The sequence below is a fragment of the Rhincodon typus genome, chromosome 31 (genome assembly GCF_021869965.1).
Source record: "Rhincodon typus isolate 14 chromosome 31, sRhiTyp1.1, whole genome shotgun sequence".
In the NCBI taxonomy this organism is placed as follows: Eukaryota; Metazoa; Chordata; class Chondrichthyes; order Orectolobiformes; family Rhincodontidae; genus Rhincodon; species Rhincodon typus.
In genome coordinates this window covers 17,681,344-17,707,587 of record NC_063362.1, presented here as the reverse complement: position 1 = coordinate 17,707,587, position 26,244 = coordinate 17,681,344, and the positions used below count along the sequence as shown (strand labels likewise).

Sequence of the window (26,244 nt, the reverse complement as noted above, 5' to 3'; positions counted from 1 at the left end):
TTTAGGGGTTGCTTTACTGATTTCTTCCAAGTTCTTTCCTGTGGACTGTTCAGACAGAGCAATGAGTCCTTTCTAAACCTGCTGACTGGAACTTTTCTCAAATCAGAGAACCTAAATTTTCTCAGCTCTAAAAACCTGCATTTTTCTAACCAGACTCCCTTGCTTTAGAAGTTTCATAACTAAAACTTCTGCTGAGTTAACTCGTCCCAAAACTGCCCTGACTACTCCTAGGAGAGAAACTAAACTGACGTCTAAGCTCAAATCAGTAGGTCCTGAACCGAACTGAAAAAAACAACTTGCTTAAATTCTCCTAAGCTTAAAACGAAGCTAATGGCCCGGCATATTTACTTTACCTATTGTAAACCCAACAGTATAAATACCTTTCCACTAACACCATTGGCCTTGCAAGTCACCTTTCTGGTACATATTGGATTAGGTCACTGCTCCGGAAGGACACACTTTGTTTAAAAAAAATCCTTCACCAAAGTAACCAACAATCATATGCAGCTTTTTTGAAATCCAAGCTCAAAAATGATATTTAATCAAAAAATCGTAAACTTTTCACCTAGAATCAATATACACTTTTAAAGAGCATTTTGCAATTCAAATTATACCAGTAAACTGAGGGTTAAAAGAATTCTGCTATGATGTTTCTATAAGGAAGGTTCTGATTAAAGGGAAAGAAAATCAAAATAAATCAGAAAAATCCAAAGTAGCGAAATGTTATGGCCCAGATCCAAATGAGGCTGGGACAGCTCAAGGCTGCTCAAACTCCGAGCAAATTAATAACACACAGAGAAAAAAGAAAACATAGCTTAGGATCTGAAGCCGTGCAGAGCAGTGTGATTGGTGGGAGACTCACATTTTCTCTGCCAAAGTGAGAGACACCATAGGGTTTGGAATCGTTTGCAGGCAAAAAGGACGCATTTACTTGTGAGGCTGGTCTCACCAAGAAAAAGAATATTTACTGTCAAGGAGAGGACTACACCCACCCACACCACCTCAATTAAAGAAATAGTCCAAACTTATAAATAGGTCCCATTGAACTGGAAAAACTAAGGGCTTCAGTAGCAGAGAGCTGTGATGATGTCATAATTTATTTTTGGTTTGAAACAGCAGAGAAAAGTTTTACTGAAGACAAGAAAAAGAAAATGGGATGGCTGGCAAAACTCCTGGTACTGCATCTCCTGCTTTTAAAAGGTAAGACGTTTTACGTATAGTTTTTTAAAAGAATCAAGTCATTTAGATAAAAACTCAGAAGTATAAAACACATTATCGTATCCTGATTTTTAAATTTATACTCTTCTGTCTCAACTTGCCAACTGGACAGAGGCATTTGTAATGCTAAGATTTATTGGTTAGTGTTCTGAGTTTAACAGTATGTATAAGCAAAGTGTCAGTGGAAGCTTATTGACTTGTGATCATTCTTACTGCATTAGTCAAAAGATAGACAGATATGGACAGTGACTTTCATGCTGCTTATCTCCAGAGCAAAGCAGCAGAGTTTTGGCAAATGTCTTTGTCACTGATAATGATACCATGCAATTTCTCTTGGACTTTTGGAATTGCTCTGCTTAGCTCTCTGCATGAACAAGCTTTGCCTTTTATTCAATCTCTACTGTATCTGCCCTTGGAGTATTCAATATGGCAGACTAGAGGGAGTTTTACTTCGTATCTAATCTGTGTTGGAGCTGCCCTGGCAGTGTTTGATGTTCGAATGTTTACCTGTTGTAGAGGCTACAAACATCCATCACCTTGATCACAAAATTCAACTCTTGGCAGTAAAAATAAGTACCATGAGTTTCACTGTTAAAGAGATCTGTAAAATGGGATAGCTTCACTGTTTTATCCAAACCAGATCAGATAACACAGAACAAAATATGGGCTCATTGAGTTACATTTAAAAACTGATCAGAAATCTTTCTGGCATTGCATTGCTAGCTTCAATCATTCTTATAATCGACCAGTGCCCTAGATTAGGAAGGAGATTAAATCAAGGACTATTGCTGTTGATGGCATAAGTAAAACCAATAGATAGGATTGGGCTTTGCTCTGATTCCTCATAGTCAAAAGTACTTCTAACACTCATTGTTGAGACTTGAACTTGAAGGATGGTTAATCAAGCTAAGTACTGACAGTGGGTGGGAAAGACTAAAACTTTGATTTTAACTGGAGGCTAATGTGGTCAATTGTCTGCTGATCTTGATAAGTGGAGACTCATAAAATTTTATCTGCATAGCCCTCATTAGTCTCCCATCCAAACTGCCAGGAAGCAGCTCCTGGCCAGGCAGCAATGGTTGTCAGATCGCTGAAGGAACAGTCCTCAACACTCATCTAAATGGATAAGAGGACTCGTGGTCATGGAAAGGGTGAAACCAGGACATGGGAGGACCACTTCGTATTCTTGCTGGCTTCACAGGGAAACCATAAAACGAACTAAAACCTGCCTTTTTCGACCTCTTCCAGCTCCTTCATACTGGCTATCAAAGCATTATAATAGTCAAGCCCTGAGAGTGCCGTATTTAAAGAGGCATCCTGAAGGTCTTTTTCATGTGTTTAGAATACATGCTAAAGTTAGAACCTGCAGGAAAGAGTGGGTTTGGAGCAGGCAATTCTACAGATGATTTTAACTGCCCACCCAGTTTCGGCCAGAGGTGCATGGTGAAATTCACCCCATAATAAATTAGGATGCACTTGTGGAAACTTGTACTTTGTTTACAAATACAAAAAGATGATAGGAACTGATGCACCATGAAATCCCCTAATCCACAGCTGCTGTAAATTACACATTCCAGGATGTACTCTGATAGTTCTGACACTTTGTGCTCTAAAAGAAGTAGACAAAATCGGATGATTCCTTAATATAAACCTTTCAGATTCACCGTACTTTATTGTACTTAAATACTAAAAAAAAATTGATGTGTTACACTAATAGTTCCTGGAACACTGAGACCTTTGCTATCATAATTTTGTTTCTACAAGCATGTAAGTTGTAGAAAGAGAATTAGACATGTTGTATTTTTATAAATCCACATTAGAATTACAGACATTAAGAGAAGACTGGGGTTAGAATCAGAGAGAATGAGGCAAATGACAATAGATTCGGTGAAAGAGGAGAGTGGCATTAGAATTCGACATTCAAAAAAACAATGGAGTTAGTCATCGAGGATAACAAGAAGTTCCCATCAGATACCCTGCGCTGCTGATTATCTAGAGATCCCTACTGGAAACTATGTGTGGATGTGAGGCGAAACAAGACTAGGCAAAGTTGTGATTGTCCCTCAGGTTGAGTAGTTTGCTAGGACTTGTAATATTTCTATTATGCATATAAACATGCTTGAATATTTGTGATGAACTGTATTTAGTATATTCTTTCTGTGAATTATCCCATATATAACAGAACCCAGGGTTTGTGCTACCCTGTAAGCAACACCTTCCTGTCTGTGCATTTTTGTTTTGTATGGGATGGTTTGATTATGCTGGTTGTTTTGTTTTAAGAACATTTTGAAAGATGTTTGAATTCTCTGGTTCTTCATGTCATTGAACATTCCTTGCTCCTATGCTTGACTGATAAAACAATCTTTTTTCTGTTATTTTCACTGCCCTGTTGCATCACTTGCTCCAGATTTACTCCAATGCCTTTCACTAATATTGTGCCCTGGTTAGTTACTCACTTCCTGGCAGGTGTTCCCCAGATGATATTTTAAATGTTTTTTTTACTGTTTTTCTCTTCTCTCTGTTCAAGAGCAAGCTCATGTGACCCTGAAGTTCCTGACTCTGCATAGCTCCAAATTCCTTGCTAATTCAAAACAGCTGTTGCTAACCTCTACTGCAGTTCTCCTCCCCTTACTGCTGCTCTATCTGCCAAAAGGTCATAAAAACATTTTGTCCCCTTATTGGAACATAGGAATGGAATGAAATAGCTCTGATTGTAGAATCTGTTCTACCATTTAATTAAATCAGGTTTGATCTTTGTCTTGATTCCATTGACCTGTCTTTAATGCGAGGTGTAATGTTCGTTGCAATCTTCCTGGAGAAAATCAATTAAGAAGGTGCCCACTAGACCCCATCCATTTGAGGAAATGGACCAGTGAACTAGGAGAACCAGCAGTAAAATGCAGTTGGCAACCCCACCAGGAGATTCTTTCTTAAGTGGGCACTGTTGATGTTGGGTTGAGAGCACAAGGATGCCTAAAGATAGCAGAGTTCCCCGTGGCATGGTTAACACTGCTGCCCCATGGTGTAAGGGACCTAGGTTCAATTATAGCCTTGGGCGACTGTCTTTGTGGAATTTGCACATTCTCCCCATGTCTGTGTGGGTTTCCTCCAGGTGCTTCAGTTACCTTCCACAGTCCAAAGATATGCAGGTTAGGTGGATTGGACATGTTAAATTGCCCCATTGTGTCCTAGGATGTATAGGCTAGGTTGGTTAACTATGGTAAATGTAGGATTATAGGGATAGGTTGGAATGCTGTTTGAAGGGTTGGTGCAGACTCGATGGGCTGAATGGCTTCTATCTGCACTGTATGGATCCTGTGATTCTAATTATTGCTGTGTGGCCACAGGTGCCATGCTATCAATGCAGAGGGTTAACTCCCTCTCCTTCAGAAGTTGGTCAGTGGTCTCAGCTGTGGTTCTCTGGCAACCGTGGAACAGGAAGTAAATTTAAGGGTGGCTTGCCATGCTCTCCTAGCCTGCTGATAGGAGCCCATCTCCAAGTCATAGCTGAATTTCAGCCTCAGAGGGAGCCCATCCACCATTGTAGCTTTGGCAATGTAACCATAGATGGGGACTTAATAAGATCTCATTGGTATCCTGATGCTACTGGATTAAGTAATCAGTGGTGGACAGAAATGGCCTCCAGGAAAATGCTTAGAGATGGAATTGCATTGAAGAGCCACCCCAGTTTGAGTTTTTTAAAAAAATTTCCTCTTAGCCACTTCCAAATCTATCCATGTAGAACCAAGAAATGCAACCTGATGTGATGGAAAGCACCTTGGCCAAACTTCACCTTGTCCTTGTACAACATCAAATATTTTGAAGAGCAAATATCAATGAATAGTAATTCAGGAGAAGAGCATTAGCTGTTTTTCCTTGCTCTAATTCAAGGGTATGGCAGTCAATGTGGCAATTCAGTTGCTTTGTTGAGCTAACTCGACTTGGATCTGGGAATAAATCTGGGGAGTGGCCTAGTCCATTTGGTTCAGTACTACAGCAAAAACTTCCTTCAGCATCGGTCCTTTGGAAGTTTTTGAGCACAATCACGTATCATGTTTAAAATCATCTAGGGTAAAACCACTGATCCAGACTAGTTCCACAGTCTAGACAACACGAGGAATGAAAAGTGAATAAAGGGTCATGACAACTAGGAAGTAGGGGCCAGAAGCTTGGAGCTTTAAAGGCCTGGAGGAGGAGGTGAGGGAAATCTGGAAAAGAATATCTTGGGGTGCAGAACAATTTGATGGATCTTAATTTCAATAATGCTAACGGAGGAGAATATATTTGGACATTTGTAATTAACTGTATCAAGAGTTGACTGTTCAGAGAAGGCCAAATGTCAGGCAGAAAATATTCCAATCCAATTGAAGGACCTCTAGACATGGTCATTAATGTTAAGACATTCCTAGTAGGTTGAGAAAATTCCCACCATTATTCGCACTCTTGTCAGATATCTCAAATTGACATTTTGACTTAAAATACTAACTTTCACAACATACTGGAAGCTGTTCAGGACATATTTAACCAGTTTCTCCAATGCCACTTTGGAATATTCAACAAAACATGGCAGTATTTCCAAAATCACTCTGAGGGAAGCAGAGAAAAGACAGAGGGACAGAATCTTTCTAGGCCATGAACAATGTGGGCTATGGCAAGATGAGCAGTAGAATTGGGTGAGATGGCTGTCTCAATGTCAAGACCATCTTGCCGCAACTTTCCGTTTGCTTAAGCGGTGTGGCAAGATTCTTACCAGGGAGCAGCAAGTTCCCAGTTAACATTCATTATCGCCTGTTGAACGGCTTGTTATCTTGTGATCTTACAAATTCACCATACAAACCAGCTGTTGGGAAAGCTCAACAAGGAAACCTTGGTGCATTCTATTCTCTGCTTGCTGTAAAAGAACTCCAAGTTAGACACTGGCACCATTATCCCTGACATGCTCTATGGGCACCAGCCATATGCATTCCATGTCCACAGACACTGGCATCTGATATGTGCCAGCCTCTGAACCTTCAAGGCACATCTCTGATCCACTCACAGGATGTTTTTGCACTTCAGTGATTCACATTGGGCTTCACCAGCAACTATCATTACAATGATGCAGCAAGGACAATTTGTGTTCGCGAACACACACCCAACTCATGAACTCACTGTCATAAAGCTCATTCACTATGAGACTACCTGTATGCTTGCAGCATCCCTTCCTTTCGTTGCCTTGACTTTTTTCATTTTGCCTCCTTAGCCAGAGAAACCTGGCTCGTATTATTACTGTCTTGCGTGCCATTTAGCACAGACACAAAGCCTAGATGGTTTGGTTGCTGTGGTTTGCCATGCCATGGTTGTCAACAGGCCTCAACCCAGTCAAAGGGATAGCCTTCACTCAGGGGATCCAGCACAGTAAGTCAAGTGCAGTTTCCAATACCAGTCCAGGCTGAGTGGGTGGCACAGCTTTATTGTTGTTCAGGTGGAAAGATTTCCTGAATGAATGAGTAGGTAGCACAGAGGTCATGCACGGTTACTGGTATTGAAGTTTTGGGTGGGTGAGAGAGTGGGGAAAATTTTGCATGCATTAGTGAATATCGTGGAGCATCAGCTTGGTTGGAAGCTAGTGTAGTAGGAGAGAGAGAGAGAGAGAAAGAGAATGACAGTGCTAGGCATTTCTCCAGAAGGCTGAGACTGCTCCAAAACTTGTGTCAGCCTTGGACCAGGCTGGTATGTTTTGGTGTTATGGTTGCCACTGCTGGTCCTGGGGAGAAAGGAAGTCCCACAGTTGCATTATCCTGAGCAGCAGGAGGTCCAGGACCATGCCCACAAAACAGGGTGATGATTTACCCTGTTTGCCATGTCTGGGACGTATGTCAAAACAATGTAGGGCAACTCTGAACTGATAATGCTTGTCCATTTGCACATTGTGACCTTTTTAGATAGCATGGGCATCAGGGATACTAGTGAATTCCAGGATTTTTGGTGAGTGGCCAGTTTCTCCGGGAACAGCATGTGGTAAGATGTCATGGAAGAAGGGATTGATTTTCACTCTGAGGGCTTAAAAGACAGTTCAAGTGGTGAGGTTGGTAATATACGGTGAGAAACTTCACTCCACCTTGTGGTAAGAATCACACCACCAAATTCACTACAACACACAACTAGTTGAAAAATGGTAAGGATTCTGCCCTTGCTTATATATTGTGCCTTTCAAGAGCAGGGATGTCCAGAAGTGCTTTATAGCCAATGGAAAACTTTAAGTGTAATAAATGAAAAGCAGCAGATCTTTTGCATACAGCAAGGTCCATTAGATGGCAATATGATTAATAACCAAATAATCTGCATTTAATGATGTTGGTTGAAGGATAAAATATTGGCCAGAACACTGGGGAGAATCATTCTACTCTTTGAAAAATAGTGCTGTGGTATCTTTTGGATCTGCTTAGTATACCAAACTGGGCCTCAGTTTAGCATCTTATCTAAAAGATGTCAATTCCAAGAATTGTACTGCAGTGGGAATATCCAACACCCTCCTAATACTTCTGTTTGGACTCATGGATGAAGAATGGCAACTTGCTTTTGTACTAAGGTATTATGAGGTTGTGTAAATCTGAATCCCAGTGAGAATCAGCATCTTTAAGAAAAGAGGAGAAAACTGAACCTGAATAAACTGTGCCTTTAGGACAAGAGAGAAACATGGGACACAACTTCCATTCTGAACCTCTTTGAAAATCACTTTTTTCTTCAGCATTTATTTGATTATAAAATTACAGTTTTCAAATGACTCTCATGAGAGCTGAATGTGGCCATTAAAGATATAGCTGTTATACCTGACAGCTGTGATCATTTTGTGGAATTGATGACCTACTTGAAGGAATATGCTGTATCACTGATACAATATCTGTGCTGATCTGATGGATCTAAAGAGCTATTCAAAAACTGTATGAACATTCACTGATGGACAGTGGGTTTTCTATGATTGATACTTTTAGCCAGTTACTTTTGAAGTGATGATCTATTTTTTGCCTTGACAGACAATTGTGATAAAGCTTGTGATAATTTCAAAGAAACCTTAAATGGCTAACCTCAAAATACCAGGGGCCATTTGGTGAGAGACATAATGCTATGCCTCTAATCAATTGAGTCAGTTTGGTTCAGATATAATTGTGTACCTCCAATAAACTGGGGAAGGCCCAGATTGGAAACTATATTATACCTGCAATAATTAGAAACAGTTGGAATCAACCACAGATGTATGCATACTGCATAAAGGGAGAGAAGCCAGGTGGTAATAGCATATCAGGTAGTATAGAAAAGGACTCGAATGCTGTTTCCATCCCATCACTCTTCATGTGACACAGGAACACACATTAGTTTGTTATAGTCACGTCATAATCCTGCGAATGTCTGAGGGTGATGTAAACTTTTAAAGAAGCACAGAATGTGGACAAACTGCCTTGGCAAAATGGAGTCCGAAGGACAGGTGACTTCACTTGTGATATCTGTATGGCCAGGGATGAACTACTTGTCTGGTTATGCCTCTGGAAAGGCACTAACATGCAAATAGCCCTTTGCATGATCTTCCATTGAAGAAACATCAGGGACAAAAACAGAAGTTGCTGGAAAAACTCAGCAGGTCTGAGCTGTAAAGAAAAATCAGAGTTAATGTTTCAGGTCCGGTGACCCTTCCTCAGAAGAAACATCAGGATTTAACATATCATTTATGAAATTAACAATATTACCTGGATGTATACAGAGACACAGATATCATTGTTGCCCCAGATGTGGTGTCTGCAAACTTGACATCCAACAAAGAAGGTGGGAGGGAACCTCTTTATCATAAAAATGTGTGAATAACCATCGTTCATTTAGGGCAAGATGTTTTCCCTCAGAGGACGTTGATCCGGAATGACTTTTCTGTGCTGATCTTAGAATAAGAAGTGCTATTGTCTCAAGCCAGTTTATATCACATGACCACAAAATCAATATCTGATTATATGCACAAACAATTTGATGGCATAAATTACTATCACACAAAGGCGAATGAATGATGATTGTTTGCACCTTTTTCTATGAAGTGATAGGCTTGAGATGTGTTGGATTTAAATTTTTTAACACACTATCTATCATAATCCCATCTGTTTTTTTCGCAATTAAAACTCATCACTTTGATTTTCTGCTGCCAAATTTGTTACCTATTACAGGAACAGTCCACTAATGCAGATAAATTAAATTCCACTCATTGCTGTTGGTACATTCCTGGCTGCCTTAAACCTACCATGGTAGATAATCCTTCCCTGCTGTTGAGTGGATATTTTCTAATCAACCTGTTCATGGATGGTATTAAACATTTCTGAAACAGTGTGATTTGAACCTAGCTCTCCTGGCTTGGATGTAGGGACACTACCACTGTGCCTCAAGAGCCTCCTTCTGCTGTCAAGTAGATTATTTTTAGTCAAACTGTTATGACACATGTCTGATGCAAATGGGATTTAAATCTGGTTCTTCTAGCCTAGAGGTAGGGACACTGCCACTGTACCCTAAGAACCCCCATTTGGCTGTCAAGTATTGTACCTTTGTTGTTTCCAGGAAAAGGTAATAATCTTTATTATTCATCATTCCAACACCCATGGAACAGAAAAGAAAGACCTGCATTTGCATAGCATTTTATGACCACAAGTAATCCCAACTTTCTCTCCAGCCAATGAACTATTTCTGAAGTGTAGTCACTCTAGTAATGTAAGAATGTGACAACCAATTTGAACACAGCAAGCTCTCACAAACAGCATTGTGATAATGACCAGATCATTTTTTGTGATATTAATTTGATGATAAATATTGACCAGGACACCAATAGGAATCCCTTGCTCTCAACCAAATAGTGCCGTGAGATATTTTATACCTACTTAAAAGGGCACATGGGACCTTATATCTCAATGGAAACATGGCACTTGTAGAGGCAAGAAGGACAGATTTTTACAAATTGAAAGAAGTGGATAGGAAAGTAAAGTTTAAGGCAGAAGATCGACTATGATCATATTGAATGGTGGGGCAAGTTCAAGGGCTCTTTTCCTCCTTCTGTGTCTTATGTTCTTATGACAGTACAGCACTCCTTCAGCACTCTACTGGTAGTGCCAGACTCAGTTTTCTTCTTTTTGTTCAAGTCATGGAGTGGACTTTAACCCACAATCTTCTCCACAAAAATGCAGAATAAATATCTGGACAATACATGTACAGAATAAGTCACATTGTTTCGATATTGAAATCAGTGAGCATCTCTTAATTCTAAATCACGGCCATTTGGACAATGCCTTAAATCATGTGTGTATTGATATTGGTTGTTCAAATGTTATGATTTGGGAATGGACTGTGAAGAAAGTAACTCGGTAGTGCACAGCGTTGATAAGTTGGAAAGAATTAATCACTTGTTTTGATGGCAAGTACCATCTGAGAGTTGTAATGCCACTTACCTTCATGAATACAATGTAACTATGTGAATGGGAAAAGTGTAAAGTTGTTCTGACGATTAGAGGAAGGTTGCAATGTTGATTATGAGGACAAGGATATAGTGATGGGAATGTGTATGTCCTTGTTTTTAGGAGTGGATGTACTGATGGGATATACATTTCCTACTGCTCTGGATCTGTCTGTCACTTCTAATTCTGCCTGCTGTCATTTAGGTTGATTTTGGTCTACAAGTGGGGAGTTGCAGGTAGGGAAGTGGAATTAAAAGCCCATTCAGATTTACTTGATTTTGTTAGTAGAGCAGACTCAATGGGCAAATTGACCTACACCTGCTTCTATCATGTTTTCTGCCCTTTTCCCCTTCCACTCCCTGCTGTTGTGCTTTTTTCTGTCCTTTGCCCTCAGATAATTGACCTTCACAAACTCTAATTTCACAGAACTCATTATTATGGCATCCCTTTATGATTTTTAGTCACCTGGAGAAAGACCCTTTGAGGGACTTGTTGCTGCTTCTTAACAGCAGCAACCATAACTACCCTACCTTATTCTGTCTCCATGTCTTCCTACATGTGTGTTTACTGTGGACTAATCTCACCAAACTCCTGCCACTTTCTGATCACTCATACCTCTGATTCTCTAAACTTTGCCCCACATCTGCTGTCAGTGTTCCTGTCCATTTTGGTTATACCTTCTACCATTGGTTCCACTCAGGCCATTGTGGCATTGATGCACTTACCTCTAAGTCTCACATTGATCTATCCCTACTCCTTCACAGCGTTCCCTGTTTTCTTCTGCAGGTCCGAGGTCCATGTACAACAGCAAATACCTGAGCAACCAAGCAGCTTAGAGGAAATGTTGCTCCTCTGGTAACTTCCCCTTTGAGATTTCCACGTTGCTCCACTTTTTACACCTCTCATTTAACATCCTCCCACTCATCGATCACTCAATTTTTCCCTGAAATATTCTCTCTGCTTTTCTTCCAGTCTTCTGTGCTGGACAACTTCTTATCCTTGGTTATTTCAACCATCACCTCTATCTCAACATTTCCTGTTCTTTTCACCTCAGAGCTTACTATCCTATTTACTCAATCTGTCCCTTAATGTAGAGTCATAGAGTCATACAGCATGGAAACAGACACTTCGGTCCAAATAGTCCATGCTGACCATATTCCCAAACTAAACTAGTTCCATTTAGCTGCATTTGGCCCATATCCCTCCAAACCTTTCCTATTCATGTATTTATCCAGATGTCTTTTAAATGTTGTAACTGTACCTGCATCCGCCACTCCCTCTGGCAGTTCATTCCACACACTAACCACTCTCTGTATAAAAAAGTTGCCCTTCATGTCCTTTTTAAAACTTTCTCATTTCACTTTAAAAATATGCCCCTTCATTTTGAACTCTCCCACCCTAGGGAAAAGACTCTTGCTGTTCATCTTATCTATGCCCCTCATGATTTTATAAACCTCTATAAGGTCACCCCTCAACTTCCTATGCTCCAACGAAAAATGTCCCAGCCTACCCAGCCTATGTTTATAACTGAAACTCTCTATTCCAGCAACATCCGGGTAAATCTTTTCTGAACTCTTTTAATAATATCCTTACTATAGCAGGGCGACCAGAACTGCACACAGTACTCCAGAAGAAGCCTCACCAATGTCCTGTACAAACTCAACATGACGTCCCAACTCAATACTCAAAGGTCTGAGTAATGAAGGCAAGCGTGCTACGATCTCACCTTTTCATTCTGCCTCCATATTCTTACCAGTAATGTCACAATATAGTAAAAACTGATCATTTTCTTGCATTGCTTTCCACCATTAATCCCAAATCACTCAGTTACCTCCTGGAGCTGCATTCTTCCCTCACTGATACCTGAAATTGACCAGATCGATTACAGGACCCCCCTGAGTGTTCAAGAGCTTGACTGGTGCTCAGAACCCCATCAGGAACACTCACTCACCATTAGGAGCAGCTGACTTCACTCACCAATGTCTGGGATAGACGAGCAGATGGGCTGGACTTCATGTGAGACTGAAACTCTGAGGTTTCAAGACCCTCTCCCCAGCATACTCCTAGCAAATGTCCAAGCTGTTCAGAACAAAATGGATGACTGTAAACCTAGACTCGCTTTCCAAAGAGAATTGAGGCACTCCTGCATACTCTGTTTTACAGAGACGTGGCTCACTCCTGCTACACCTGACTGAGCCTTACAACGCGAGGGCTTCTAATTCACCAAATGGACCGCTCGGCGTCTTCAGGCAAGGCACAGAGCGGTGGGGTCTGCCTCCTAGTCAACAATTCCTGGTGTTCAGACATGATGACCCTGTGAGTCACTGCTCCCCAGACCTAGAACATGTAACAGTGAAATGCCATCCTTAGTACTTGCCACATGAGTTCACTTCCACTATCCTTACAGAAGTCTACATCCCACCCCATGCGGAAGTGAAGACTATACTTGATGGAGCATACAACGCTACAAACAGTCTTGAGACGGAATATCCCGAAGCCTTGTTCATCGTAGCCGGTGACTTCAACCAGGCCAACTAAAGAATATGCTATCAAAATTCCACCAACACGCCTCCTGTCCTACCTCAGGTTCAAATATCCTTGACCATTGCTACACTACCATTGACTACTTATTGACTACAGCTCCACCTTCAACAGCTCCACAATTCCAAACAAATGCATCTCCAAACTCTGGGACTTAGGGTCTCTGTTACTCTCCATGTAACTGGATTCTTGATTTCCTGACCAACAGACTGCAGTCATGAAGGAAAGACGACAACACCTCCTCCAAATAATCCTCAACACCAGTGCCCCACTAGGCTGTGTACTCAGTCCCCTGCTATAGTTCTTATACACACACAATTGTATGGCCAAATTCTGCACCAACTGTATTTACAAGTTTGCTGATGACACCACCGTTGTAGGTCGGATCTCAAGTAACAATGAGATGGAGTACAGGAAGGAGATAGAGTGCTTAACGGCATGGTATAAAGACATCAATCTCTCTATCAACATCAACAAAATGAAGAAGCTGGTCATTGACTTCAGGAAGCAGAGTGGAGCGTATACCCTGCCTGCGTCAATGGTGCTGAGGTGGAGATGGTCGAAAGCGTCAAGTTTCTGGGAGTGACAATTTCCAACAATCTGTCCTGGTCCACCGAGTTGGGCTCCGCCAGGGCCACTGACCTCCTGACCTCATTACAGTCTTGGTTCAAACATGGGCAAAAGGACTGAATTCCAGAGGTGAGGTGAGAGTGACAGTTCTTGACATCTAGACTGCTTTCGATCAAATGTGGCACCAAGGAACCCTAGAACTCTAGCAAACTGAAATCAGTGGGTATCAGGGGCATACTGTCTGGTGGTTGGACTCATATCTGGCACATAAGAAGATGGTCATGGTTGTTGGAGGTCAGTCATCCTAACTCAAGGACATCTCAGCAGGAGTTCGTCAGGGTAGTGCCCTAGGCCCAACCATCTTCAGCTGCTTCACCAATGACCTTCCCTTCATCATAAGGTCAGAAGTGGGGATGCTTGCTGATGATTGCTCAATGTTCACCATTTGCAACTAAGACACTGAAGCAGTCCATGTTCAAATGCAACAAGATCTAGACAGTACCCAGGCTTGGGTTGTCAAGTTGCAAGTAGCATTCATGCCATACAAATGCCAGCCAATAACAAACAATCTAACCACCGCTCCTTGACATTCAATGGTGTTACCATCATCGAATCCGCCATTATCAACATCCTAGGGGTTATCATTGACCAGAAACTCAAATAGACTCATCACATACACACTCTATCTCCTTCCTGTACTCCATCTCATTGTTACTTGAGATACACACAAGACTAGGTCAGAGGCTAGGAATACTGCGGCAAGTAACTCACGAGCTGACTCCCCAAAGCCTGGCCACCATCTACAAGGCAGAAATCAGGAGTGTGACGGAATACTTCCAACTTTCCTGGATGACTGCAGCTCCAACAACACTTAAGACACTTGACACCTTCAGGACAAAACAGCCCGCTTGATTGGCACGACATCCATAAGCATCCAGTCCCTTCACTACCAACGCTCAGTAGCAGCAGTGTGTACTATCTACAAATTCACCAGAGATCCTCAGGTAGCACTTTCTAAACCCATGACCACTTCCTCCAGAAGGACAAGCGCAGCAGGTGCCTGGGAACACCACCGCCTTCAAGTTCCTCTCCAAGCCACTCACCATTATATCGCCATTCCTTTACTGTCACTGTTAAAATCCTGGAATTCCCTCCTTAATGGCTTGTGCATCAACCCACAGCAGGTGGACTTCAGCAGTTCAAGAAGGCAGCTCACCACCACCTACTCAAGGGCAACTAGGGACAGACAATAAATGCTGAGTAGCCAGTGACACCCATATCTTGGAGATGAATTTTAAAAAACCACTACGGTCGAAAAAGCACAGCAATGTCTCTACTTCCTGTGGAGGCTAAGGAAATTCAGCATGTCCATAAGACACTGACAAATTTTTATAGAAATATGCACCATAGAAAGCATCCTATCTGGATGCATCCCAGTGTAGTTTGGCAGCTGCTCTTCTCAAGACTGTGAAAGAAACTACAGAGAGTTGTGAAAAAGTCCAGACCATCATGCAAATCAGCCTCCCATCCATTGACTTCTTCAATACTTCCCGTTGCTTGGGAAAGCAACCAACATGATTAAAGATCCTTCCTACACCAGTTATATTGTCTTCTAACCTCTTCCATTGGACAGAAGATATAAAAGTTTATATCCACATATAAACAGATTCAAAAACAGTTTCTTCCCTGCTGTTATCAGACTTTTCAATGGACCTGTTTAATGTTAATGTTGATCTCTCTCTGCACCTTCTTGGCACTGTAATGTTGTACCCTGTCTGTAAAGCACATAAGTTCTCAGTACACATGACAACAACGAATCAAATCAAATCTATTTCTTTCGGAGTCCAACCCTGGAAAATGTTTTGACAAGTCACTAACCTCTAGATTCTCACACTCCTAGCAACTAGCCTTTTGACCTTTAATCCATTATGATACTCAACAGATATTGATTCTATAATGACATCTTTCCATTACCTTTGATGCCTTTGTCTCATTAGAACTATAACTCCTTAGACCACCAATGTAGATCTTATATTAGCTTCTTTAAACCTAGGGGGCATCAATTTGAATGTATTTAACAATCAACTAGATTTAGCATTCATTGCCAGATCTGACAACACCAATCAGGGCATTATTGAATTATACTCTGTTTATTCAAAGACCATTTGGGAGAGCAAAAATAACACATTCCTCCTTTTACCCACCATTATTATCATCTTAAAACAACCCCCTCTGCCTCCTCCATGTTACAATAGCAGTTAGATTGTGGACTTTTTTATAAGGAGCATGATCATTCAAACAGTTGCCTCTACTGCTCCCTTCCATTCCCATAGCACACTGGGTCCTGCTCTTTCCCTAAACCTGAATTTACTCCTTTTGTCTTGTTTCTGTACCATCTTTTCAAATCCTCTTTGAGTTCACCTTGTTGACGAGACATCACTTGTAAATTCTAGACCTTATTCCTACTGAACTACTGATCACTGAACTTCCTTTCCTGACTTCTGCATTAGCTGAAATACTTAATGGTTGGCCTCCTAAGATTGTAGCCTCTGCTGCTTGAAATCTGTTGTCATCACACTTCTCAAAAAACAACCCTTGACCCCTTTTTCCTTGCAAATTACAAACCCATCTTGAGCCTATCTTTCTTTTCTAAAGTTGAACACAACTTTCTTGGAATTCTTTGTTGAGTCTACATTCACCAAAGTTGCAAATAACAGCTTAGTTGAATATGATAAAGGTAAACAATCCCACCTTATCTTCCTCGACCTGAATGTAACGTTTGACATGGTTGAGTACAAAGTTCTACTCCAAAGCCACAACTATTGACCTCCTGGTGCTGCATTGCAACTGATTCTCTTTTCATTCCTGCACTATTGCCTTTAAGATTCCCTGAGGCTATTATTCTTGGCCCCTCCTTTTAACTCATTTGCATACTGCTCCTTAGTATCAACATCCAGAATCATGGTGTCAGTTTCCATATACATATGTTGCTATGTTACATGGTAACTAGCTCTTTTCCTTTATTTCTCTTGATCCCACCACTGTCTGTAAACTGTCCACTTGTCTGAAATTTTCTTCAATTTTACAGTAGAAGAATGGAACCTGTGGTTTTTAGATCCTATCACAAACTCTGTTTCCTTGCCACTGACCCCAATCCTCTCAAAAGTAAATCTGAGGTTGAACCAGGTTGACTGTTACCTTGGTGATATATTTGACCGTAAGATGGGCTTCCTACCAGACATCTACACCATCACTAAAGACAGCATATCTCCATCTCTGTAACATATGGTGACTTTGATCTTGCCTCAGTTTATGAAACCATTGACTTTGCTTTTGTTACCTCTAGACTTGACTAATTGAATGCACTCCTGGTCAGATTCTTATGTTCTATTCTTCACATTCAGCTGAACTATCTAATTCACACTAAGTCTCACAAATCTTCCTTGTGCTTGTTAATCTATGTTTTTTTAAATTCAATCATCCAAGAAATGAGGGTGTCGCTGGCTGGGCCAGCATTTATTGTTCATCCCTAATTCCGCAGAGGGTGGCTAAGAGTCAACCACATTGCTGTAGGTCTGGAGTCACATGTAGGCCAGACCAGGTAAGGATGACAGTTTCCTTCCCTTCAGGACGTTGGTGAACTAAATGGGGTTTTCCCAACAATCGACAATGGTTTCATGGTCATCATTAAACCCTTAATTCCAGATGCTTATTGAATTCAAATTCCACCATCTGCCATGGCAGGATTTGAACCCAGGTTCTCAAAACATTAGCTGAATTTCTGGATTAATAGTCTAGTGACAATACCACTACGCCATATGTTGACTCCTGTTCAAACAGCATCATAATTTTAAAATTCCCATTCTTGCTTTCAAATCACTTCAGCTTCATAATCTTCAACAGCCCTAAAACTAGCTCTCCCAACCTTGGATCTGTGCTCTGCAAACTCTAGCTTTTTGAGCATTCCTAATTTTAATCACTGCACAATTGATAGCCATTCCTTCAGCTATGTAGACCCTAAACTCAGGAATTTCCTCTCTATATCTCGCTGCCTTTTTTTTCTGTCCTCTGTCCTTTAAGTCACTTCTTAAAATGTACTTCTCTGACTAAACTCTTGGTTATCTTGCTTAATATTTGTCAATTTGGCTTCATCTCAAATTTTGTTCAATAATAGGCCTGTGAAGTATTTGAGATTGTTAATAACATTAAAGGTACTATATTGTTGCAAGTTCTTGTGAGGAAGAGGAATTCACAATGGGTATATATGTGCTGGTATTTAAGATCAGTGATTATTGTGTTGTTTGATGGGTGTATATGTTATTATTTAGGGGGATTTAGTATTGTTGTATATGCGCTAGATATGAGGAAATGGATGTAGGTTTTAAGTAATGATCTAAACTCTACTTTGGTAGTCTTTTGATAAAGTATCTTGTTTTCTAAGGCATTTTATGGGGTGATACACCAGACAAGTGAGGTGAGCTTGTCAATTTCAAATTAGCTGCCAGAGTGTACCATAGAGCTATATTTAACATCCTGACACCAGTCAAACCCATGTTGTGGAGGAAAAAAGTTGAGATGAGGAGGGGGGAGATCCTTTATATTTAAATTTCTTGTTCAATACTTGCCAGCCATCATTTTGACCTGTGCAAGAATCATGGTGCGTGTAACCTGATATTCACACAATATGACATTGGGTTTAGCATGTTTAATCATGCATTTTTAAATGCTCCTGAAGTCTGTGTGAAACATGCCAGGTCAGTCCATTTGTTAACCTTGGAGAAAGCCTATAATGGAGTCAGGAAACATTTGACAGGTAAAGTTAAAAGACCTTGAAAATGTAAAATGACATAACTTATCATAGAATATTTAATTATGTTCACGTGCTTAAGGTAAGTCATCATTAAAATGAGCAGTATCGTGTAAGTGTTCAAATACATTGCAGTACTTTCTCCTGAGGATCAAGTTCTCTTTTGCATCCAGCGGGTTGTGAATCAGATATTAGTCCGTTATATGAATGCTTTGCTTCATTTTTTGCATTAATTTTGAAGTGCAGATATATATTGAGCCTTTGAAATGGCTGAACAGATGCCTAACTTCTTTGATTATAAGCCTATCTGTTGAACTTTTCATCTATTTGTGAACTTCAAAGGCACTAATGTATTAAGCACTAGAGTTTTGAATATACAGTTGTGCAGTGGAATCCCATTCTATATGCTTGGCTGTGCTCTAAAACCTAATTGAAAGTAGTGCTTTTTATTTAGTTTGACCATTTTAAGAGCTCTTAAGAAGAGCAATGTTTTCCAAGTCAAGTTTGAATAGATGAATGAAATGCTCATGCATATAAAAATAAAAACAAAGAATGCCTGCTGTATGTGGTATAGAGGAGGCATGGGAATATGGAACGAAGTTGGAAAATGAGGACTGGGGGTGGGGCGGGGTGGGGGGTGGTGGCGGCGTCAACTGATCTACAATCTGAGCTGGTACCCCAGAGAATGAAAGCAGGTCTTCTATCTTGCTGGGTTTGGCATCCATTCCCACCTTGGGCTTGCTTCTAAAGATGGTGGCCTTGACTTTAGCCTGCCCTGACTCCCTGGGTCGAAAATTACACATGTGCACGAGTTTCTTCAGAGCTTGGAAATTAGGTGATGGAAACTGGCCTGACTTGTGCTTACTGAGTCAATGATGAAATCTGGCCCATGGTTTCAAAATGTAACACAACTGTCAATTGGTGAATAATTTATTCTTGATATATAGGTTGATCAAAAGAACAGGGTGAACAGCAGAAATATTAACGGTCTCATAGATTATTCAGAGATAATGTCCTCCCGTTTCCCCCAGTATTGTTTACGGGTCCATCCACAAGCAAGCATGGTTACTACCAGTTTCTTCCAACAGTTATATTTTGGGACTCTCATTTTTACCTTATTGATTATGATACCCATGATACTTAGGAGCACTTGTCTTCTTCACTTAGATATTGATGTTCTAATACACCTGGTCTGATTGTCCTCCCCAGTAAGGGCTCACTCCGTTTCCTCTACTGACAAAAAACTGGATCTATTGTTCCTTGATTTCCACATCTGGGTCACACCTGCCATTTTTACAGGATCACAGTCTACACACCTCTGCAACAGTCCTACCTTTATTGTCATTTTAAGTTAAGTAAAACTCATCACACATTGCCAATCATACCCTCATTATATTTCCAACTGTAACTGTTCTACTAGTACAATTCTATTTGGAATGTTCATCAGAGTCAATTAATATTACATCACAAAAGCATGGATGTTACATATGGCAAGAGCTAGGTGTTCTTCAGAACATTCTACATTTCAGCAATTTTTTTTATCATATACGCTTATGCCAATTTTCTTCTTCAAGCTCACACACACTCAATGGTAGGAGGAAATAGTGTCTGTTTCTTTTATGCAGATTCTGGCCTACCCTTCAACGGATAAAATCTGGTTTATAATTGACTGCTATTTAAAATACTAAACTTATGCAACTTCTAACAAGCTAATACATCATTCCTCAACTTAAACCTTTTGTGGTTTGTATGTGGTCTGTAGATTTGGTGAAAATATTGAACTAAATGACAGAAATAGTTTAGCAGTAGGGTGATTAAGACAAACAATAATGTTAGAATATTCTAAATTATACCTTAAACTATACTTTCATAAAATGAGCCCTCAACTCTAAAGCTGTGTATGAAGTTTTTTAATAAAAACCTTCTAATCTTTTTCGTTCCTTCCTTTGTAGTGAAATTTGCCGCTGCCTACACTAATGGTAAGCAATTTCTTATTACATAAGTCTTTCTTTCTAAGTATTCAAGGAGTGAATATTTTTGGTTCTGTGGCGATATACTGAATATTTCTGTAGCTTATTACTTGATAAAAACAATTGCTTTGGAAAACTAGTTTCATGTCAAAGTGCTAGCAATACACAGCAGTTTTGCCATCAGCTGGAGAGGAAACACAAATGAGCATTTCGCATGGAATCCTTTGCCGATTCATTGAAGTCAGTGTAGAGCTTCTTGCCTGATCTACTTATGATTGCAAGTTCTAGTTTCCACATGACTCAACTCAGCCATTTAGGACAAAAACAGAAATTGCCAGCAAAACTCAGCAGGTCTGGCAGCATCTGTGGGAAAAAAAGCAAAGTTAAGATTTTAAGTCCAGTGTCTTTTCATCAGAACTCAGCCATTTAGGACCTAGCTTCCCAAACATTTCCCATTATGATCCCATAATGAGCTTGACGAGGGAGACCTTTGAGTGTTGGTTGGGGGTGTGGGGGCGTATAGTGAGAGAGAAAACCTAATGAAGAGGAAGCACAACTGCTATTACTTCGTTGGAACTCGAGATCAGTTATTAACTGCTTTAGAGCTGGTGACAACAAATTTTAGCTCACTGCCCCATTTGGGGTCCCAAACCCCAGTTAAGGAAGCCTCATGTAGGCTAAAAATTTGTCTCTGGTGGTAGCACTGGATTGATTGCCTGCTGCTTAATTTGATTGCAAGTAGACAGCTGATCCATTTTGTCCCACTACTCAAGACAAATTTCTACATCAATCTCTATATGTGTGTGATAATAGTGGAGTAATCAACGAAATATTACTTCTCTTTCTAGTTCCTGCAAATGCAATGAACCCAGATAGCGTTGTGGTGGCATACCAAAACATATCTGCCCCCATTGGGTCAGAAGTGATATTACAGTGCTACAGTCAACGAATAGTTTGGACCCAGGATCGTTTGAATGACCGCCAACGTGTGGCCCATTGGGACTGGTTCTCAATCAACGGTGAATACAAGGTCGATCGTGTGCTTGATATGTTCTCAGCAGGGGACCAGCGGCTCTATAACAGCTACAATCAAGGGAGAGTACTGATGTCAACTTCTGCGTTCTCCAGTGGAAACTTCTCTTTAGTGATAAAAGGTAAGAGCAAGCTGCCCTCCCATTTTTATTTTGGGAAATTTTACTTATTGTAATTGGCACAGCTGTAAAATAGATTGCAGTAAAGAGACACTTTTCATATCATCTAGGGAGATACAATGACACTGCCTATTGAATAAGGTAGGGTACAGAATATGCCTGTAGAATATGCTGAGGTACAATGGCACCATCTGTAGAATAAAGTGGGTAAAGAAGTATGAGTTGTTAGAGAAGTACTGTCAATGGAGCAAGGTGGCCCTCAACTAAAATATCAAAGGATGTTTAAGAAAATGAAGAGAAATAGGAGATTCATGACTAAAATTGGCATAGTTTCTTATCAGAATAATGTTTCAGTTAAGGCCAGACATAGGATCTTTAATTGCAGATCAGTTTGTTTATCTATGGTAGAAAAAAAACAGGGCACATCATCAAAGGACAAGAGTAAGAGATGAGAAGAAAGCAAGAATTTCAAGTCAACATGGACTTATTATCTAAACAGGAATTCAGCAAAGACAAGTACCATCTAATATTTATTGGAACCTCTAAGAATGCCACACAATGGGTAGATTGGTGTGAAATATTTGGACTTTCAGTAGGACCTTGATATGGTACTTTCAGAGATTGGTGGCTATGGGTAGGATTCTTGTAAAAAATGGAGGATGTAAATTAGATAATACATTAAAAGAAGTATAAGCAGTGATCCACAGTATTATGTCTATTTTGGACATTTGACATGTGACCTTTGTTCATAAATATCACTGATTTGGTGCAAGTGGAATGTCATGGTTTACAAATGATACCACGTTTGCGGCCAGAAAGCAGGAATTTAGAAGATCAATTAAAGTCAGTGTCATCAGTGAGGTTTAGCAAAGGACAGATAAATCATAAACATCCACTAGCATATATAACAGAATATGTTTATAAATTGATGCTGTTCAAGAATTCTGTTGAAATTTATGTTCATCAAGCTGATAATCATCTACTCATTCGAGATTTCTCCATTTGATACCAACATCACATATTTCTGTGATTACATACGGAAAGGGTTAAGATTTTGAGTAAAACTCTTGACGCTGGCCAAAAATTTGTCTCCAGCAATTTATACCACACCAGTGTAAATTCTTCTATTTCCTGTTCAACCAGCTTCATTAAAACTCTAAATAAAATTTTTAACTTACTGTCAAATAACACTGGTTGATTTGTGCTTTATTCACATGCAACAGAATCTGAACAGTCAGACACCCCAAGTTCATTTCACTCAAGATATTTAAAGCTAGTAGTTTGGTACGTGGCTTGGACCCCTCCCCCGCAAAAATAAACGGCTGTTCTCCATTCTGATTTGCTCTTCCTGGTTTTGCATGGCCAACTCTGAGAAATTTATACTGCATTGCTGCTTGTTTTTGATACTCAATCAAATTGCTTTTCTATTAGTGCACCACTGATGTAGCCATTTATCACTAGATTTTGCAGGAACACGTCAAACATTATCAGGCTGAACTGCCCTTTGCTAAAACCACACATACTTCCAGGATTATCCTGGAAACAAAAAAATTATCCTAGACTTCTTTTTTCCATTACCAAAACCTTCTTTAAACCGTCATCTTCTGGCCCCCTCCTTCGCCTTTAACAAGTGCATGGAGCTGAAAGACTTCTATGTCACTGCAATAGAGATAATCTATTCAGCCACCTGTCTGCAATCTGCCTTTCTTTTGTCCACAATGCCAAACTGCTGCTCAGTCTTCCATTGTTATGAATTTCACATCTTTCTCTTGTTTATCGCCTGTCTTCCCTTATGCACTGTGCTAACTTATCATGTCCACTTCCTCCTCTCAACCCGATTCTAACATAATAAAGGATATTATTAAGCTGGAGAGGGTTCAGAAGAGATTTACCAGAATGTTGCCGGGTATGGAAGGATTGAGTTATAAAGAAAGGTTAGATAGGCTGGGACGTTTTCCACTAGAGTGTAGGATGTTGACCTTATAGAGGTCTATAAAATCATAAGAGGTATAGATAGGGTTAATGGTAGGCGTCTTTTCCCTAGGTGAGTGATTTCAAGACAAAGTGGGCATATTTTGAAAGTGAGAGGAGAGAGATTTAAAAAAGACATGAGGGGCAATTTTTTTGCACAGAGGATGGTTCGCGTGTGGAATGAACTTCCTGAGAAAGTGGTGGATGCAAGCACAGTTACAGCATTTAAAAGACACTTAGATAAGTACATGAATAGGAAAGGTTTGGAGTGATATGGGCCAGGAGCAGGCAGGTGGGACTAGTTTAGTTGGGATTATATTCGGCATGGACTGGTTGGACTGAAGGGTCTGCTTCTGTGCTGTATGACTCTGTGATTTGCCTTCCTGGTTCAATTCTAGTTGACATCGTAAACAGTTCCCTCATGTAGATAATGTTACCTTCCATTTAAAAATGACTATTACCTTTTCCTCCCTCTCAAGACCCACCCTTAACTCATCTGAAATTGCAGTTTATCATTAATAATCAAATTTGACTGTCTTTCTAAAGTCCTTGAACATCTTGCTTTCTCCCAAATGCGTGCCTTCCTTCCTGCAACTCTGTGTTTGAATCTCATCAGTTATGTTTCTGACCCTGACTGGCCACTGAAGAAGCCCCAGTTAGAGGTACAAATAATACCCTCTCTGACTCTGACCACAATGCTCTATCTTTTCTCATCCTCCTCAACTTGCCTTCAGCTTTTGATATGACTAACCATAGCATCCTTTTCCAATGCCTTTTATTCTGTTACCTAGCTGAGCGGATTAGTCATTGCTTGATCACACTGTTTCCTCTCTCAATGTAGTTAAAACGCCTCCTTCAATGTCTTCCTCTGTCACACCTGCACCATTACTTCCAGCATCTCAAAAGAACCTGCCCTATGTCCTCTCCCATGAGTTAAAGGGCCTCCTACCCTCCCTCGACCTCTTCATCTCCAACTGCCGTCGAGACATCAATCGTCTCAACCTCTCCACCCCTCTCACCCACTCCAACCTCTCCCCTGCAGAACGTGCAGCCCTCCGCTCCCTCCGCTCCAATCCCAACCTCACCATAAAACCCGCGGACAAGGGGGGCGCAGTTGTAGTATGGCGCACTGACCTCTACATCGCCGAGGCCGGACGCCAACTCTCCGACACCTCCTTCTACCGCCCTCTTGATTATGACCCCACCCCTGAGCACCAAACCATCATCTCCCAAACCATCCACAACCTCATCACCTCAGGTGACCTCCCACCCACGGCCTCCAACCTCATCGTTCCCCAACCTCGCACTGCCCGCTTCTATCTCCTTCCCAAAATCCACAAACCTGAATGCCCTGGTCGACCCATTGTCTCCGCCTGCTCCTGCCCCACCGAACTGATCTCCAACTATCTCGACTCCATTTTCTCCCCCTTGGTCCAGGAACTCCCTACCTATGTCCGTGACACCACCCACGCCCTCCACCTCCTCCAGAACTTCCAATTCCCCGGTCCCCAACACCTCATCTTTACCATGGATGTCCAGTCCCTCTACACCTGCATTCCCCATGCAGATGGCCTTAAGGCCCTCCGCTTCTTCCTGTCCCGCAGGCCCGACCAGTCCCCCTTCACTGACACCCTCATCCGCTTAGCCGAACTCGTCCTCACCCTTAACAACTTCTCTTTCAATTCCTCCCACTTCCTACAGACAAAGGGGGTAGCCATGGGTACCTGCATGGGCCCAAGCTACACCTGCCTCTTTGTAGGTTACGTGGAACAATCCCTCTTCCGTACCTACACCGGCCCTAAACCCCACCTCTTCCTCCGTTACATTGATGACTGTATCGGCGGCGCCTCGTGCTCCCACGAGGAGCTCGAACAGTTCATTCACTTCACTAACACCTTCCACCCCAACCTTAAGTTTACCTGGACCATCTCTAACACCTCTCTCCCCTTCCTGGACCTCTCTGTCTCCATATCGGGCAACCACCTAGAAACCGATATTCATTTCAAGCCCACCGACTCCCACAGCTACCTAGAATACTCCTTCTCCCACCCACCTTCCTGCAAAAATGCTATCCCCTATTCCCAATTCCTCCGCCTCCGCCGCATCTGCTCCCAGGATGAGGCATTCCACTCCCGTACATCTCAGTTGTCCTCGTTTTTCAAGGACCGTAACTTCCCCCCCTCAGTGGTCGAGAACGCCCTCAACCGTGTCTCCCACATCTCCCGCAACTCATCCCTCACACCCCGTCCACGCAATAAGAACCAAAAAAGAATCCCCCTCGTCCTCACGTACCACCCCACCAACCTCCGGATCCAACGCATCATCCTCCGACACTTCCGCCATCTGCAATCTGACCCCACCACCAAAGACATCTTTCCCTCCCCACCCTTATCTGCTTTCCGGAGGGACCACTCTCTCCGTGACTCCCTTATCTGCTCCACACTCCCCTCCAGCTCCACCACACCCGGCACTTTTCCCTGCAACCGCAGGAAGTGCTACACCTGCCCCCATACCTCCTCCCTCACCCCCATCCCAGGCCCCAAGAAGACTTTCCACAT

The 26,244-nt window shown here is 41.4% G+C and overlaps 1 protein-coding gene across 3 annotated transcripts in view; it reads left to right on the top strand.

Annotated features, from left to right (window-relative positions):
- The first annotated feature begins 805 nt into the window (after positions 1–805).
- Positions 806–26,244, top strand: part of LOC109919809 (matrix remodeling-associated protein 8) — a 65,078-nt gene continuing 39,639 nt past the window's right edge. For all 3 annotated transcript variants that reach the window (XM_020519853.2, XM_020519860.2, XM_020519840.2), the window contains exons 1-3: positions 806–1,200; positions 20,547–20,573; positions 21,413–21,718. In XM_020519853.2, coding sequence (XP_020375442.2) covers positions 1,152–1,200; positions 20,547–20,573; positions 21,413–21,718 — 382 coding nt within the window. In that variant the 5' untranslated portion in view covers positions 806–1,151. The remainder of the gene's footprint in view (positions 1,201–20,546; positions 20,574–21,412; positions 21,719–26,244) is intronic.